Source organism: Suricata suricatta, chromosome 10, assembly GCF_006229205.1.
Source record: "Suricata suricatta isolate VVHF042 chromosome 10, meerkat_22Aug2017_6uvM2_HiC, whole genome shotgun sequence".
Taxonomy (NCBI): domain Eukaryota; kingdom Metazoa; phylum Chordata; class Mammalia; order Carnivora; family Herpestidae; genus Suricata; species Suricata suricatta.
Genome location: NC_043709.1, coordinates 5,338,118 through 5,354,627, shown reverse-complemented (window position 1 = coordinate 5,354,627; position 16,510 = coordinate 5,338,118). Strand labels below are relative to the sequence as shown.

Here is a 16,510-nt window from a genome sequence, read left to right as displayed (position 1 = left end):
GGGCGCCCTGGCATTGCGTCCACGTGTCGCAACCGGGCTCTGAGTGGGCCAAGCGGGGGCTACCGAGGGCTTTCTTTTCCAACAAACGGGAGGAAGGACTGTTGCCTCTGTCAACAATCCCTCGGTCCTTCCCAGCACAGCGGCTCGCAGGGAGAAGTCACATGCCGTCTATTTTTACAGGCTTACGAGAAAAGCCCACCTCGGACTATTTAAAATCACAGGAAGCCCAGCCGTCCGTACTTTCACCCCATGGATTTTGGAAGTGGGAGGTGCTGAGGGGACCCTTCTGTCCCCTGCAGGGGACTCTGGTGCTTGGGGCCTCTTTGTCTCCAGTCTCTGGCTCTGCCAGCTCTCACGTCTTGTTTCCCGATGGACCCCTAACACCACAAGCACCCCCGGAGGCGCTCAGAACCCTGTGGGGTGAATCCGGGAGCGTGGGGGGCAGGGGGAGAAGGACCAAGCAGAGCGCCACCTGCTCTCGCCTGCAGCAGCTGGGAGTGGTCCACTCCTGCGGGACTCTCCCCTCCCGGAGCCTCATCTCCAGCCGCAAACGGAGGTCCTTCTGCCCCCCTCGTCCTGAGAGCCCCCCACCCCAGTTTCACTGCTCCAGCCACAGAACACAGTGTCCTCGTTTTTCCAACGGCAACAAGAAGACGATCCCATTTGCCCTCCCCAAGCCTCCCCGGGGCGTGCTGACGCCAGGTGCTCCCACGAAGGGGAGGGGGAGGCGATGGCCACAGATTCCACCCCGGGTTGGGGGGACCACGATGTATCGCCCTGGGCCTAGGAGGCCCCGGAGGGAGGACACCGTGTGCCCAGTGCGGCACTCAGCCGGTTTCTCCGATAGCGGAGCTGCGCCGTCTTGCTCAGGACCTTCCGACAGCGTGCTCTGGAACCCTGCTGGAGCACCAGAACCGGCCCTCCCTCTTCTCGGCCTCTCCAGCTGAGGCCCCCGGGACTGCGGACCACCCCCGCCCTGGCTGTCACTCGTGGCCACACACCGGGCCCGAGTGTGCAGGCCCGCCCCTGCCCTGGTGGCGAGTGGAGGGGGGCCCCTGCCCGCCGCAGTCCTGCGCTGACCTTTGCACGTCTTCCCATCGGGCTGCAGCGTGAATCCCACCGGGCAGCTGCACCGCACGCCGGTGGCCGTGTCCCTGCAGGTCCGGTCGCAGCCTCCATTGTTCACTGCGCACGTCTCTGGCAGGGGGGGAGAGAGACAGAGACGCTCAGTCTCCTCGGATGGAAGCCCCCGTCCCCTTTCTCCGTTCACCGGGGACCCTCCTGAGAGAGGAGAGCTGAATTTGAGCTCTGGCTGATCCCCTCTAGCTGTGGGCTTCGCTGAGCCTCGGGCTCCCTGTCTGCAAAATGGGAGAATGACGCCATTCCTGTGTGACAGCCAGTGAGGACCCACTTCAGTGATGGATGGGTGGGAAACACGACACAGGGCTGTGCTCGGGTCAAGGGCCCCCCCCCCCCCAACAGGATCAACGCTGCTGTGTGAGGCCCCTGTTGAGATGGGCTGGTATTGAACTGCCCACTGGCAGATTCCTAAACCCTTGTCCTGCCCGGACTCGGACTCCAAACCCGGGGACTGGCAGTCCCTGGGGCTCCCGCTCAGGTCTCGGCGTGGACTGGCTGGTGACCCTGGCCGTGGGGTTTCCAGGGGCGGCTCCCGGAGCCGGCACGCCATCCATCACCTCGATGAGGGACTCAGCTCCACATCTGCTCTCACTGAGCCATAAGCCAAAGCATCTGGTTTTTGTCCACTCGAAGCTTGTCTAGTGCTTTTTTTTTCCTTTGCAAATTCAAAGGGCCTGGAGTGGCTGGGGGCACCGCCTGGGTCACTGAGCCCATCGTGTGGTGAGAGTGATCCTGCCCAGGCCTGGAGAAGGGGTGGCAGGGCGGGTCGCCAGGGTGCAGGTGGTCTGCACGCGGAGGGACCCTTCCTAAGGCCCCTGAGCTCTTTCCAAGCGTCTGTGTGCTTTGATCTTGTGGGAACCGGGCCTGAGTAGGCCTCTTCTTCTCTTCCGTGCGGGGAACTGGAGAGCCAAGCGCCCCACCTTTTATAACCCGAACCCCCCTGCCCATCTGCCTTGGCTTCCTCTGCGCACCTGGTCCCGCGGGCCTTTTCCCTGAGGCCTCCCCCTAACTGGTTTATTCTGTCTGTCCTTCTGTGGTGTCTGCATTCCCACGGGGGTGATGACTGAATACAATACACATCCCACTCGCCAGGAGCCCCTGCTGCTAATTATACCAAACTCTGATGTCTCTCCTTTGAACTTCAACTTTGTGTGGGGTGGGGGGGTGGGGAGGGCAGTGAGAGGAGGAGATCCGGCTTTCCCTTCCATGTGAGTGTGGGGAATCTGCGGGGGCCGTGGCGTCCGGAGTGTCCCGGACACAGGGGGTGGGGGTGGGGGGTGGGGTGGGGGTGGTGGCAGAGGACCATCGGCCAAGGCCTTCACCGTGATAGGAGGCGCTGTGACTACAAAGGAAAGGCAGGCCTCCCCGCCCCCGAGAGCTGACCCAGTGGCTTGGAGGCCTCCTGCTAGCTCAGGTCCCAAGGCCCAGCTCTGCGCGGAGCCTCCAAAGCCCCAGGCGCAGGAAGAAGGCCACCGCCCTTCCCTGCACTAGGCTGGCCTCTGTCAGCCAGAGCCACACTCTGAGCGGCACACGGCCTGCTCTTAACCCGACTGTCAACTGGGGCAGTGGAGGTGGGCAGGCCAGGTGTCACTCACTGAGTGACTGAGGTAGGCTACCCCTCAGGCTGGTCCTCGGCACCCACACCTGGCCAAGCCACCCTCCCAGGCAAGGTGAAGATCAAATGAACTCCCCACTTAACAGCCACTGGTCTGGTCTGGGTCCCCGCAGGGAGTAGTTGCTTAATAAATGTCAGTTTCGCCTTCTGGGGTTCTAACCAGAGAGGCCTCCCAGCCCCAAATCAAAGACCCAGCGCAGCCCTCGAGTGCCTTTGCCACCTTTCATGTGGGAGAGCCCTCACTGGAGAGGGCCGGGGGCCGTGTCTGCTCTCCAAGGGGCAGGTAATTAAGGTCCAGGCACAGCTGGGACCTCGCTCGGTGACCATGATGGCCACCGGGCCTCTCCCTGGTAGTGGAGGTAGGACTGTGCGTGGGCACTGGGCCCTGTGTCCCTGAGAAATGGACCTGCCCAAACAGGCTCCTGTTGGCCCTTCACGTCTCCGGGGCCCCCGACGGGGCTCGGAATCTTGGCCTTCCAGAGCGCCAGAGCGCCGGGGCCCCGGGACCCACTGGGCAGGCAGAGGCCGGGAGGGGTCACCCACTCTCTGGCCTCCCCCCTGCTCTGTGTACACTTTTAATCGCTTATGTTGTCCTAGATTATGTATGATGTCTAAACTTCAGGTCCTGAGCACGGAGCTCCGGGCCCCCAAGGAAGGCTGTTAGGGGCTGTTCTGGGTATAGACCGTCTCAGCCCACAGCACCTGCTCCAGACCCAACTCAGCCTTCCAAGCCTCATGTGCCCCAGGCTCTTAGCAGCTCTGAGAGGTGCTCCTGCCCCCCCCTGGAAAAAAAACCTGCCCAGGGCTGTGTGGCGGGCAAGTGGCACTGCGGGTGGGTACACAGCCCAGGACAAAACACACAGAGAGGGGGATGACGACGAGGTCCACCCAGTCCTTTGGGCTAAAGTGGGGGTTGGGCGGGGCACCTGGGGGGCTCAGTGGGTTCAGCACCGACTTCGGCTCAGGTCATGATCCTGCAGTTCACGAGTTCGAGCCCTACATTGGGCTCTGTGCTGACAGCTCAGAGCCTGGAGCCTGTTTCTGATTCTGTCTTCCTCTCCCTGTCTGCCCCTCCCCCACTTGTGCTTGATCTCTCTCTCTCTCAAAAATAAATAAAACATAAAAAAAAAAATAAAGCAGGGGTCAGGGGCCGAAGTCTACAAGTATAGGCTAGGCCAGCCTGGGTGGGACTCAGAGCCCTTCCTCTGGGAGTTTCCAAGCACCTAGGAGCTGCTGATGGGGTTCCTTGCCTTGGATGGTGATCAGCCTGGGTCACTGCCCCGGGACCTCCATCTCTGTGCACCTCGCCTCACCTCTGTTTCCCCACTAGAGGCCACCCAGGCCTGGTATTAGCCACCGAGATCTCGGATGCAGAATCCAGACAGCCAGTCCTCTCCTAGGACTGCCACATCACTCCAGAGGCAACTAGCAACTGTGAGCTGGGGACTGCAGCCTGGTGCCTCTGGCCCTGGGGGCGGGGGGCGGGGGCAGGGTGGCCCTGCAGGCTGCCCACGGAGGCCACAGCCCATCCAGAAGCACATCCGCTGAGGGAGGGGCCAGGCCTTCAGGGCTGTGCAGGGGAGGGGGGCCAAGCCAAACCCCAGTGCTGGACCAGAGATCTGAACTTTCCCTTTGAACCCCGTGAGCCCTCTCGTCTCTCTAGAACCTGTCTCTCTAAGACAGCAACTGGGTCTTTCCAAGGGCCTCCCTTCTCCCCCTGCAGGGATGAGGAGAGACCCTCCCAGGGCCCAGCTCTCTACAGCCAACACAGGATCTTTGCATCCACTGACATCCAATGGCCTCACGGTGGCCCCAGAAACTGGCCCCTTTTGCAGGCAGAGAAATGGAGGTTCCGGGAAGTTAAATAGCTTGTCCGGGGAACCACGTATTATGAGACCAGCATAAAGTAAAAATGAAGGGCCCTTGTTCAGAAATTGAACATTTCAAGACAGACAACAGAGCACTCAACCAATGGGGGTGGGGGTGGGGCGAGAGGGCCTGGGGCCAGCGCCCAGGCCCCACACCCCTGAAGCCAGCCCCGTGTCTCAGCTCACCCAGCTATTCAGAGGAGCCAGTATTTGAACCCAGGACTGTGGGACTCCAGACTGAAGACTGGGCCAGACCAGGCCAGAGAGCCAGGCTTTGAGGGGCATCCACGGGGCAGCTGCACAGTGCCCGGGTTGGGATGGGGGGGACGCTTACCCCGCGCGGCTGGGCTGGACGTGGAGGGGGAGCTAAAGTGGGAAGGCCCTGGGAACAAACCCCTTTTTAGTAGGAGGGGGAAGCCCTAGGTGTGTCCACCGCCGGTCTTTTGTCTTTTCCCTGGGGCACTCCTGCTCTGGGCCGGACACTGCCGGAGGCACTGGGCACACGCAGGCAGAGCAGCCGTGAGCTGGGGAGGCCAGCACTGGGCTTGGACGACGGGCCGCTCTTCAGGCCGGAGCTGCCTGGATGCTCGGCCCTCAGTCCGGGGCAAGGAGTCTGAGCGCCCAGTCTGAGCTGCCGAGTCAATGGACAACTATCTTCGGAGCTCCGCGTGGGGCAGGTGTGCCCCGCACAGTCTCTGCTCTGGCACACACCTCAGCCCCGTGGGGCAGCAGAGGCGTCCACTGCTCTAACCCCAGGTTGGGGGTGATCCCCTGGCGCAGGGTGGCTGGGGGGCCAGGGGCCAGGGAGGAGTCTGATCGTAGCCCTCAGGACTCAGGAGGCCCCCCCCACGCTCTCCCAGGTCCTGGGCTTCCGTTTGGAAGCCACTCCCTCCCCCGGCAGAGCTGTGTCACACGGGGCTGATTTCTGCTGAATGACCAGATGTAAGTCTCTGGAGAAATGAGAAGGAGCAGTGACCCAGCCCTGGCCCCACTCTGGGCCTGGCGGGGATGGGGGGGCGTGACTGCGATGGCCCCCACGGCACAGAGGACCCTCGCCTGGAGCCACGGGCGCCGGGCCGGGTGGACGCTCCCGAGGGCCTCACCTGGCTGGGAAGGCAGGGGGCACCTCAGGCCATGGAGGGCATCGTCACACAGCACCAGTGCTGCACAGCGTAGGGGCGCAGTGGCGTGCCCTGATGGGAACCGGATGTGAGTCCGGAGGCCCCAAGGCCACACGCTGTTCCCGAGGCGCTGTGGGACTTTAGGCCAAGGACACTCCCGTCTCTGGGCTCTGGGCTCTCCCCTGTGGTGGGCCTGGCACCACGGGCTTGCCCACAGTGCAGACGTCAGGCCTCGCCCCAGAGGCTCTGATCTGGCGGCTGAGCTGTGAGCCCGGTGACCCACAGAGACCCTGTCAGCCCAGACCTCTGTCCCTGCACGGCCCTCACGCTGGTGGCGGGAGCACCTGTGTCGGCCTCAGCCAGGGCTGGTCCTTCTGGAAGCCACTGAGGTCAACGGAAGCTGCTGGGGAGAGGGGCTAGCCCCTGGCTCTCCCAGCCCAGCTATGGACTGTCTGACCTTTGATCGCTCTTCCCTCAGCTGGTTCCAGAGCCTTCCATGGCTCCCATCACTTTGGGACTCTTAAACACTGGCCCGGCTCTCCTTCACCGCCTGTCTCTTCAGGTGGGCCCCACTGACCTCTGGGCAGCCCTGTCGCCCGTCGTGGGCGCCGTCAGCAGGCTGATGCCCCTTACTATCCTGGCACAGTGAAATTGGTCTCCTTCACTAAGTCCCTTGGGCAAGAGAGAAGAGTCGGGCCTCAGGCCGATGGCAGAGGCCGTCTCCCCAGCCTGGGCCCTGTCCCTGCTCAAGGCGGTTTGCTGTGAGTAAGCGTCCACGGGGCTGTTCTCTGGAGACCCGTCAGGTTCACGGTCTCAGGGACAACACCCTCTCATGGGCCTGCCTGGTGGGTGGGGGTGGGGTTTCCACACTGGTGCTCACAGAGCAGGACCCTTTGGACCCGAGGGACGGTGCCTGGCCGCCTGTGGCAACGGGGGCGGGGACGAGGCCAGCCATGAGTGAGGTGAGCAGACCTTGGGGAAGTTTCTCCAACTGACGTGCATTAATGCCGGTGGCGGGAGCAGAGCCGTGGCCGCGAGCCTGCGTCCTGGCCTCTGATGCCCGCCTTTACTCTGGTTCCTAAGGGGAGGGTGCTAAGGGCAGGCCAAGGGGGGCTCACACGTACCTTCCTGGAGGAAATCTCAGGGGGAGGGGGTGGGATGATCGTGCCCATTCTACAGAGGCCTCATGAAGGCCCGGCCGGTGACCCTTCCTTGCTGCCAGCCACGTGTGGCCGTGGACATTTGGGCGTCAGACCCTCTTCCAGAACACTGCCACCAGCCGCTAGGGCTCTCCCAGCGCTGAGTGTCACCTGCCCAGCCGTCCCTGGAGGGAGTTTGGCAGGAGCAGGGTGCTACTCGGCTGCTCACCCCTGAGCCTACACCACACCTGTCATATGGGGGGCACCCTGGCTACTTGCTGGGAACGGTTATGTGTCTAGGTGCACGAGGTCTGAGCCCAGAGGCTGCTCAACAGAGCGGAGCGTCGTTCCAGACTCCTGACGGCTGCCGGGGACGGACCGGTCAGAGGCCAGCCCCGGGCCGAGGGAGGCGATGCCCCGCATCCCGGCACCAGCGTCTGCATTCCCAGGTGGGGTCTTCAGCCCCAGCACACCCCCGACTCCCCCACCCACCCCGTGACTTCCTGGGGCCAGTGCCGCCGGCACACGGAGCCCGCCCTCCCTCTCCAGAGCTTGGGCCTGTGAGCTGGGCAGACTTCCCGGGGGGTCTGGACCACAGGTGCCTGGCTGGCCCCCGAGAGGCACCTGTTCACCTGCTGGTTCTCTAGGCCCCCTTTCTTATGGCATCACCGCCTCTGACCTTGCCAAGCTCAGTCAGGCCGTGACTTCTCGCCCGTGGCCGGGGCCGGCACCCCGAGGGCCCTGTAGAAGTGCCAGTGGCCTGGGGAGGAGAAGGTGGAAAGAATGGGAGGCAGCTGCCACGTGCCTCCACGTCGAGCATCTCACCCAAGCTGCCTCAGAGAAGAGACTGTACCCCCTCTTCGCAAAAGAGAAGACTAAGGCTCAGAGATGTGAGGTGACCCCAGCCCAGAGAGGACGCTAGTCACTGGGGAGGCCGGGATGGAGCCCAGGTCTGGCTCCAGCGCCTGGGCCAGGATGCCACATGGGAAAGAATCGCTGTCAGCCAAACTCTGCTCAAGACCGCGTGGTTCCTAAGGCGCTGACACAGCCTAGCTGAGCACCGCGAGGCCCCGTCCTCCCCCAGCCTCCTCGGGGGGGGGGGGGACCTGGCAACATGCAGGAGGCCCTGGGCTCTGGCTGCCCCTCGATCAGTGGCCACCACCGGGCCTGCCCTTGGTTGGCGCCGGCCAGGGAAGCCCGAGGGTGGCAAGGGTGGGTGAGGAGTGGCACAAACAGCAAGGAAGGGCGGACCATCCTCTGCCCGGGTGGCTGGGGAGAGAGGGCAGCATTGGGGTCGGGTGACCAGGGCCCCTGGGCAGGTTCACTCAGAGCGCAGCTGGACCAAAGATTGTACGGGTGAAATAAAGACGCCCCGCCCTCTCCGGGGTGCCTTCCACCTGCGGCTGCCGCGCACAATCCGGGTTGGCCCTCCAGGGCCCTCCTGAGTGTGCCAGGGCAGGGGAGCCACGCCGACCGGCAAAAACATGGGGAAGTGGGCCATTAGGTGGTGGGGGCATTGAGCTCACGTCCCAAAAGGCTTTGGGACCCACCTGGACCAAATCCTGAGGGGCCAAGAAAACTAGCGAAGGGTTAAGGCAGGACAGTGAGGGGCTGCAGGGAGGGGGCACTGAGGCCCAGAGGGAGTGTGTGGGGGTCAGGTGCGCCCAGACACCAATGGGATGGAGCGGAGCGAGGAGCAGGGGGGATCAGGGGCTCTCCTCTACTCACAGCTGCCCGAGTGGGAAAGCCATCCAGGTGGGAACTTTCTGTGCCAGTGCAGGGCAGGGGCTGTGGGAGTGCAGGCTCCAGGGCAGGAGTCCCGGGGCGGGCGGAGGGCTTGGGGGGCCCTGCCACAGACCAGGAAGCATTCTACACAAAGCCCGGGGTGGGGGTGGGCAAACCGCTCAGAATGGCCCCCGATGCTCCCGCAGGCCACTCTGATGGAGGAGGCCTTTCTCAGGCATCACTGTTCCAGGCGGTCCTCGTCCTGACCCCAGAGGCTGGGAACTGGGACTTCAGAGGGGGGACAGGGCTCACCGAGGCCATACGAGGGGAGCAGCAGGCCAGCCTGGGCGCTCCGGTGCCCAGTTCGATGCCCCTCACCCCACACCCAGCCCTTTGGTCCAAGCGTAGATTCCCCCCAGGGAAGCCACAAATAGCTGCCTCTGAAAAGCCACCGGACCCTGGCTAAACCCTCGGCTCCCTGAGCCCGGCCGCCTCTGCCCACAGGGGACGACGGTCTCCTTCTGTCCTCAGGGGTCATCCCACCCGGCCACCTGGCCCCGTCACTCTCTTTCTAACGCCATTCTGAGCTCCCCACACAGTGGACCACGCCCTCCGACCTCCAGCTGCGTGGACGTGTTCTGGCCCGGGCCGCGTCCACACCACTGCAAGCTGGCCTCACGCTCTGGGATTCTCTACCACGTGCTGTGTCTGAAAATCCCCGTCTACTGCCGGTTCTGAAAGCCAACACCTGGGCCTCGGCCCACGTTTCCTGCCAGGTTCTCTCTGACCCCACCACTCATAAGGCAGTGGGGACCCCCCCCCCCACCAATCTGCAGTCTTGCCTCACAGAACCCGCCCCCAGAGCCTGGGCCAGGGCCCACCCACACTGACCATACCTGTAGTTGGGAGGGAGCATGTCCCCAGCTCCCCGTATGCTGCCTTCACCCCTACCCTCATTCTGGGGGCTGAGAAAGTGGCGTTTGGAAGCGTGTCTTGTGTTAGCTGTGCCCACAGAAGGATTGCCTGGCACGGTTTTTAGACTTTAGGAGATGGGCACACAGACTGGCTAGAACCAGATTCAAATCTCACGTGGGGCCCAGAGAGAGGGGAAGGCCGTGAGGCCTGAGGCTCCAAAGGCAGCCCAGGGACTTAAGGGCGAGTGCCCTGGGCCTCTGCAGCATGGGGTCAGGCCTGCTCCCTGCGGCCAGGCTCGGGCCTTGCACGTACGGGGCCCTGGTTCTGCCTGACTCGCTGGGAGGCTGGGGGCGAGTCACACCCCTCGAAGCCTCAGCCTCCCTTCTGGGCCAGCCAGTTCCCTGTCCCCTCTGGCCTAACAAGCCTCCACCCCACACTCCCCACCTTGACTACTTAGCCAAGTCACCATGAGCCACCTCCTTCCAGCAGCCCTCAGGGCCCGTGTGCGTGCGTGTGTGCGGCTAAACTGAGGGCAGGAGCTCAGGACCATGGCCAGGGTCCCCAGCTGACCAGAGACCAGTCATCTCTGGCACCAGTGCACGGGCAGGGGTGAAGTCTGACCGCCTTGGCTCTCCCTGCACCAGAGCCCAGCCTGGAGCTCGGTCCCTAGGACAGGGAGGCTGCAGCTTGGCGGGGAAAGTGCCTGTTCCGGCCCTACGGTTTGCCCAGCCTCTCCCTCTGGTTGGCTTTCTGCCGAGCACCCAGCCCAGGAAACTGCTCTGTCTTCTCACCTCCCCTGCCTCTTCCACTGCCAGGCTTGCCCAGGGTTCAGGATGCCCGTCTGCCCTTTCTCTCCCAGCTGGACGCCTGTGTGAGCAGCGAGCTGTGAGGCCCCACTCAACCCCAGGCACCTCCTCCAGGAAGCCTTCGTTCATGCTCTCGGCCAACAAGCCTTCCCGGTGCTCCTGCTCTGGGCAAGGCCCTGGGCTGTGCCCCCGGTGGCCATAGGAGCTGGCATAGTCTTGGCCTCTGCCATAAACCAGGGAGTCCCAGGCTTATTGCAAAATAGGATGCTGGTGTAGGAGGGGCAAGGAGTGGAGATGGGGGTGGCAAGGAAGGTCCAGTTAGGTCTGGACAAGCCTCTGTCGTGGAGAACTGCCTGAGACGGCACCTGGGTAGGGAGTGGTGGGTGGCAGGGGCCACCAGGGCAGGAAGCTGTAGGCGCAAGCCTGAGGGACAGGCGGACAGTGGCTTCCGGCAGGTGACAGGTGCCAGGCAGGTCTGGAACCAGGGGTCGGGGGAGGTGGGCGGCCCCTGGGTGGGCAGAGGGGCCGGGAGCCGGGGAGGAGGAGGTGAGTGTGTGTGGAGGGAAGTGGCATCAGCCAGACCTCTCGGGGTGGCCACATGGTTACATGAGGCTGCGGAAGCTTGGTCTGCACCCCCCAGCTGTCAGCCATGGCCACAGCCGCCCCGATTTCTCTGCTCCTCCCCGGCCTCTGGGTCCCCAGCCCCTCGGCCCCCTTGCGGGCACTCTCTCAGCGGCTGCCGGGCCCCAGGCAGCCCTGCACACTCCCACACGCCCCCCTGCGCCGAGCTAGGTGAAAGTGTTCTGGCGTCATGCCTACGCAACGGAAGGGAGGCCTGGCTCACAGGGGGAGAGGGGCAGGGAGAGGGAGGGTGCCGGCTGAGGGAACGCAGGGTTGGTGCCCTTTTGGGCCTCAGTTTCTCATTTGTAAAACAGCTACTGCTTTAGCAATCCCAGGGCGGCGAAGAGGTGAGTGCAGGCTGGGACAGGCCCAGGCGAGCTGGGGCTCAAGGCACTGTTGTGCTCACGGGGCCCGGGGTGCCTTGCCGTCCTGCGCTCAGGGGGAACCCCGAGTGGGCTGGCTGTGAGGGCAGTGGCTGCTCACGAGGAGGGCCTCTTTGCCTCAGCTTCTGACTTGGGGCCCTGGGCTTGGCAGTCCACAGGCCTTGGACAGACACAGTGCAGGGCAGCACTCGCCGGCCCCGTGAGGCCCCGTGAGCACACGCCATCCTAGCCCTGTCTGTGGTGCAGCCGGCAACCTGCGGGTGACACCCCCGTTTCCGTGTCACGGCCTTGGGCCGTTCCCAAGACACAGAACAGGGCTCGCTGATCCTGTGTCCCGAGGTGTATTCCCTTTCTGGGGCCTCACCTTCATCTGTGAAGTGGGGACATCTGCCTCAGTGCTGCGGGAAGACTCACCGGAGGGGGCTGGCTGGGAGGCGGCCGTAGCAGCTCCCTAACGTGGCCTTCATTCCCCGTGACCCTGCATGGCAAAGAGGACTCTGCGGGTGTGATTAATTAAGGCCCTTGAGGTGGGAGCTTGTCCTGGATTAGCTGGGTGGGCCCAATGGGGTCACAAGGTTCCTTAAAAGTGGAGGAGAGGTCAGAGAAAGAGGTGGGAGCAAGGTCAGAGAGATGCAATGCTGCTGGCTTGGAAGACAGAGGAAGTGGCCCCAAATCAAGAAATGTGGATGGTTCTAGAAGCTTCTAGAGCTCCCAGAAAAAAATGCAGCCCTTGCTGACCCCTAGATTTTAGCCCAGTGAGTCCTGAGTCCAATCTCGGACCTACGGGAGACGATGTGCAGTTTTAAGGCACTAAAATTGCGGTAACCTGTTTGTAGCAACAGGAAGCTAACCCGCATCCCTCCCACCTGCTGTGGGGTAGGGACTGACAGAAGGCCTGGGTGGACAAGAACGACAAACAGCGTCTCGTCAGTCTTGCAGTGCGTGGGGGCCCAAGGGCCCCCGGCAAACAGCTGGGTGTTCGGGGGTTTTGCACCAGTTGGCCAGATATTTGAAATTAATCACTCCAACCCTTGAATCCAAATATTTTAACTGACTTTAACGTAAATAGAAAATCTCTTACGTATTTTGAGCCTCTTCAGAGTAAACGTAACTGCCCCTACTCCTAGCCTGGGCTCAGTGACGGGGGTGATTATGGACAGCAACTGCTGGGTGCAGCTGGGACCCCATGGGTGGGGCAGGGGCTTCGTAGCCCGGAATGGCCCAAGGCTGTGACAGGGAAAAGGGGGTGTCACCTGCAGGTTGCCGGCTGCACCACAGACAGGGCCAGGATGGCATGTGTTCACAGGGCCTCATAGGGCCAGCGAGTGCCACTCTGTGCTCAGTCTTATCCTAACCCCCTAAAAAGGAGCCCTGTGACACAGGAGGGTGACCGGTGTCTCAGGGATGGAAGACCCCTGCCAGGACATCTCGGCCATCAGGGGACTGCGGCACGCGTGCCCTGCTCTGGCGGAACCCTGTGCCATGACTACAAAGGGCACTGCTCTTAGTAGAAGGTTCTGGGGCATTCCAGCCCCGCCCTTCCTCACTAGTCTCTGTCCTCCCACGAGGATCTGGGTCAAGGAGGTCAGGGCACAGACTCTGGAGCTGGGTGGTGCAGGGTCTGACCTTGCCCTCAAGCTCCTCGGTTTCTTGCCTTCCTCATCTGCTCCTGGGCCACAGAACAAGGTCCTTCCCCTCCCCTCCAAGGACCTGAAAGGGCTCATGTGGCCCATTAGCCACAGACTCCTGTGGGATAAACTGCCCGTGTTCCCTCCCACCGGCCAACGGTGCTCACCCAACTTGGGTTCCCCTCACGGTCTAGGCTGCTCACTCTCCACACAGAGCTGGGCTCTGCACGGGAGGCCCCAGGCATGCTCTGACCAGCACGGGGCACGACGGGGCTGGCGACCTCCCTCGGTCTCCATCATCCTGCCTCTACTGATCCAGCCCGGGAGCAGCCATCCTCACCCAAAGCTACTGGTTAGAGCCTGAAGTTCCAAGTCTGTCCCACCCGGGGTTGCTCTCAGAGGAGACAGGTGCTAAGAACTACGGGCTCTCGAGGGAGGGGCTCACCAGTGCTCTAGATGGTGCCTTTCTTGGAACCTTCGAGGTTGGTTACTTAGCTTGCCTTGCCCCAGGCGTCAAGTGTGTAGGGAGATCAGAGGAGGGAGGGGTCTCTTCTGCCTGCGGGGCAGGCTCTAGGGGAGGGGGAGGGGATTTCTATAATCAGGTGGGGATTCAGGGGAGACGGGGCTCATCATCCTTTCCCTTGGCACCTTCCAATGCCTGGCGCAGAGTGCCCCAATCTGCCGCCCCAGCTCTGCCTCCCCCACCCGGGGTGAGGGTACCCGTGTTCTCAGGTCCTCCCTTCTTCCCTCCCAACCCAGCTCCCAGCAGTGATCCACAGATTCTAAGTAGACAAAGCTGGTACACAGCCCCTCCCTCTACCTCGCCACCCACAGGCTTGATGCCCATCAGCTCCGCCCTTCCCTGCCGGCACCCTCCTGGGGGAAGCAGAGCAGGGCACCTGGGGGCCTGCTCCCACCCTGCTCTGGGGCTCTGGTCACGGGCAGCAGGGCCCACCTCTCCCAGTGAGGCTGTGGGGCCTCGGCAACTCTTAGATCCCCAGCACCCAGCTCCTGCCACTGTCCTGGTTCTACCTTCCGGGAGAGTCGTGGACACCCCTGCTCCCCGGGGCTTCCAAGCCTGCCCCGTGGCCATTTCCAGCCCTTCCCAGGCCAACCCAGACAGCCCTGTCCAGAGAGCTTGCGGACAGGGGACTTCCAGACAGAAGTCCTGTCTGCCCGTGTGACCACAGGTGAATCCTCCAGACCCCTGGACCCCAGTGTTCTTGGAGAAACGGGGCTGCGCCTGTCCTGCCTGACATGGACTTCAGAATTCACAGAGCACTGTCAGCCTGGTCTCCTCTGCTCCTCAAAGCCCCACCAGGGAGGGTGGGCCTCCAGCCTTGTCCCCAGCATGAAAGGCCCCTCCCTCCCCTGGACTCTTTTGTGGTCCATATGAGGACCATGAAACTAGGTGACCTCTCTGGGACCCTGAGGCTCTGACTTTCATGGTCTTGTGACCCTGACACATAGGATGGCCCATACAGCCATGACCTTGGGGCTAAGCCCAGCTGTGAATGGTAGTATGTGCCTGTGGGCACGCCAGAACCCCCCTTGAGCCTCAGTTTCCTCCTCTGGGATCTGGGAAATGTACCACCTGCCCCCCCCCTCCCCCCACCTGGCTCCCAAGGCTGGTGTGCCACAAAGAGGGTGTGACAGTGACCCTGCAGCTGTGCTCCAGAGGCCGGGGCACTGGCGCCACCCAGGGGCCAGCAAGCGCAGCACGGCAGAACTGAGGGTGGGCAGGGGGGGGGGGGTGTGAGTGAATGAGGGGCAGACTGGTGCTCCCCCCCACCTCTTCTCTCACCCTGCCCAGGGCTAGCCACTCCGGCAGGCCGCCCAAGCCGCCCTGAGCAGCACCAGGGGTGTCTGGGCAAGCCTCCCTAGCATCTGGGTCCAGCCCGGGGCCAGTGTCTGGAGCGCCGCCGCCATCACCCCTGCCCCCTCGAGACAAGCAGGGGCCTGAAGCGGGGCCAACACAACACGGGCCAAGGCTGCCCACTTATGCCCGCCTCAGGCTGGGTTGTTCACGGAATCAGGAACCTCGGGGCCAGAAGGGGCTGAGTGAGTCTTGTTTTGACCTGAACGGTCCTGTCCTCTCTGGGTAGCAGATTTTCCAACTACCAAGCCAGCCCCGGAGACCCCCGAGCCCCGGATCTAGATGGGTCTTTTTCTGGCCCAAATGCGGCTTGTCTCCTTGGCAAGGAGGCCGAGGGGGACTGCGCTGCCTGACTCCTTCCTCTGCGCTAACGCCCTCCCTTGCTTCTGGGTCTCAGTGTTGCTCTGTTGGTCTTGGGGTTCCTGACGACAAATGGGGGCGTTTGCTGTAGGCGGAGGGGCTCACAGCAAACGTCTCCTTACCCGTAGAGGCCACGAGACGCTGCTCTGAGTTCTCTGCTCCCAACACACAGAGAAATACACGTGTTGGACGAAGGGTAAAAACTAGAACAGGGAAAAAGGGAGTTCACATCTAGAGTGGCGCCCCCCGCCCTCGGACACGGCACGCGTGCCTACACGCACGTGGGCCCCACACGCACGGACACCCGCAGGCCAGCACGCACTCCGCAGCAGCACGCACGCACGCACACGGACAAAGGTGCAAGTACAACAAAGGAAGTGGAAGAAAAGTGTTACCCATGAGTAGCCGCCGTTTCACCCGCTTGTCCACATCAGCTACTGACGTGGCATTGAACTGGGGGCTCTCAATTGCAGCCTCATCCTTCTCTAGAACACAAGTAAGGGACAAACACGGAGCCGGTGGTTAATGACAGCCCACTTCCCGCGGCCCAAGACAGCCAGCCAGTCAGCCTCTCGGCGTGGCGCAGACAGCCAACACAGCGTGCCGGGCCGGCGCTGTGGCCGCGCCCAGGGGCCAATCCCGGGGACCTCCGAGGTGGCGTGTTCAGGGCAGGGCGAGGAGGCGGCAGGGTGGGGGGCGCAGGACGGGGACAGCCACACGAGGGGTGCAGACGGGACACAGGGCCCATCTGCGAACAGCAGAGGCGGCGGCTGAGGCCGGAGTGGACAGACCCAGCTGCCGAGGGCGCGGAAGCAGTCGGGGAGGACACGCGTGATTGCGGACACCCCCGGCTCAGGCAGGAGGCAGGCGTGGGACAGGGCACAGGACAAAGGGACAGGGCCACGAGGTCCGGTGATGGCTGTGCCTGGACAGCAGATGCCCCGTCTCGAGGGCACGGAAGGGTGTAAACGCTCATGCAGAGTTAAGAACGAGACACACAGAGGAACACGCACACGCACACACAACGATGGACTCCATCCGACAGACAGAAAGAACCAGGGGCTCGAGTGGGGCAGCGCTGGTTGCCTGCTTGTCTATAGAGGACGAGAGCGCGACATTCACGTGCGTGACGCGGGGCCGCAGACGGGCCCGTCAGCTCAGGAGCGGGCGGAGGGGCGGGCGGACGGGTGGGCGCCGGGCAGGACGCTGTGCCCAGATGCTGCCCGTGGAGGGGCACGTGAGGTGAGCTGCTGGGAGGTCCCCTGCTGGGGGGAGGTGTGCGGGGACATTCGCTCCCGAGGGGGGTGCCCGAG

The 16,510-nt window shown here is 63.2% G+C and overlaps 1 protein-coding gene across 1 annotated transcript in view; it reads right to left on the bottom strand.

Annotated features, from left to right (window-relative positions):
- The window catches only part of SCUBE1 (signal peptide, CUB domain and EGF like domain containing 1), a 133,659-nt gene that overhangs the window by 29,696 nt on the left and 87,453 nt on the right, over positions 1 to 16,510 (bottom strand). Inside the window, exons 8-9 of the mRNA XM_029954109.1 lie at positions 15,593 to 15,682; positions 1,081 to 1,197 (exon numbers count right to left, since the gene is read on the bottom strand). Of these exons, the coding sequence (XP_029809969.1) occupies positions 1,081 to 1,197; positions 15,593 to 15,682 (207 nt within the window). The remainder of the gene's footprint in view (positions 1 to 1,080; positions 1,198 to 15,592; positions 15,683 to 16,510) is intronic.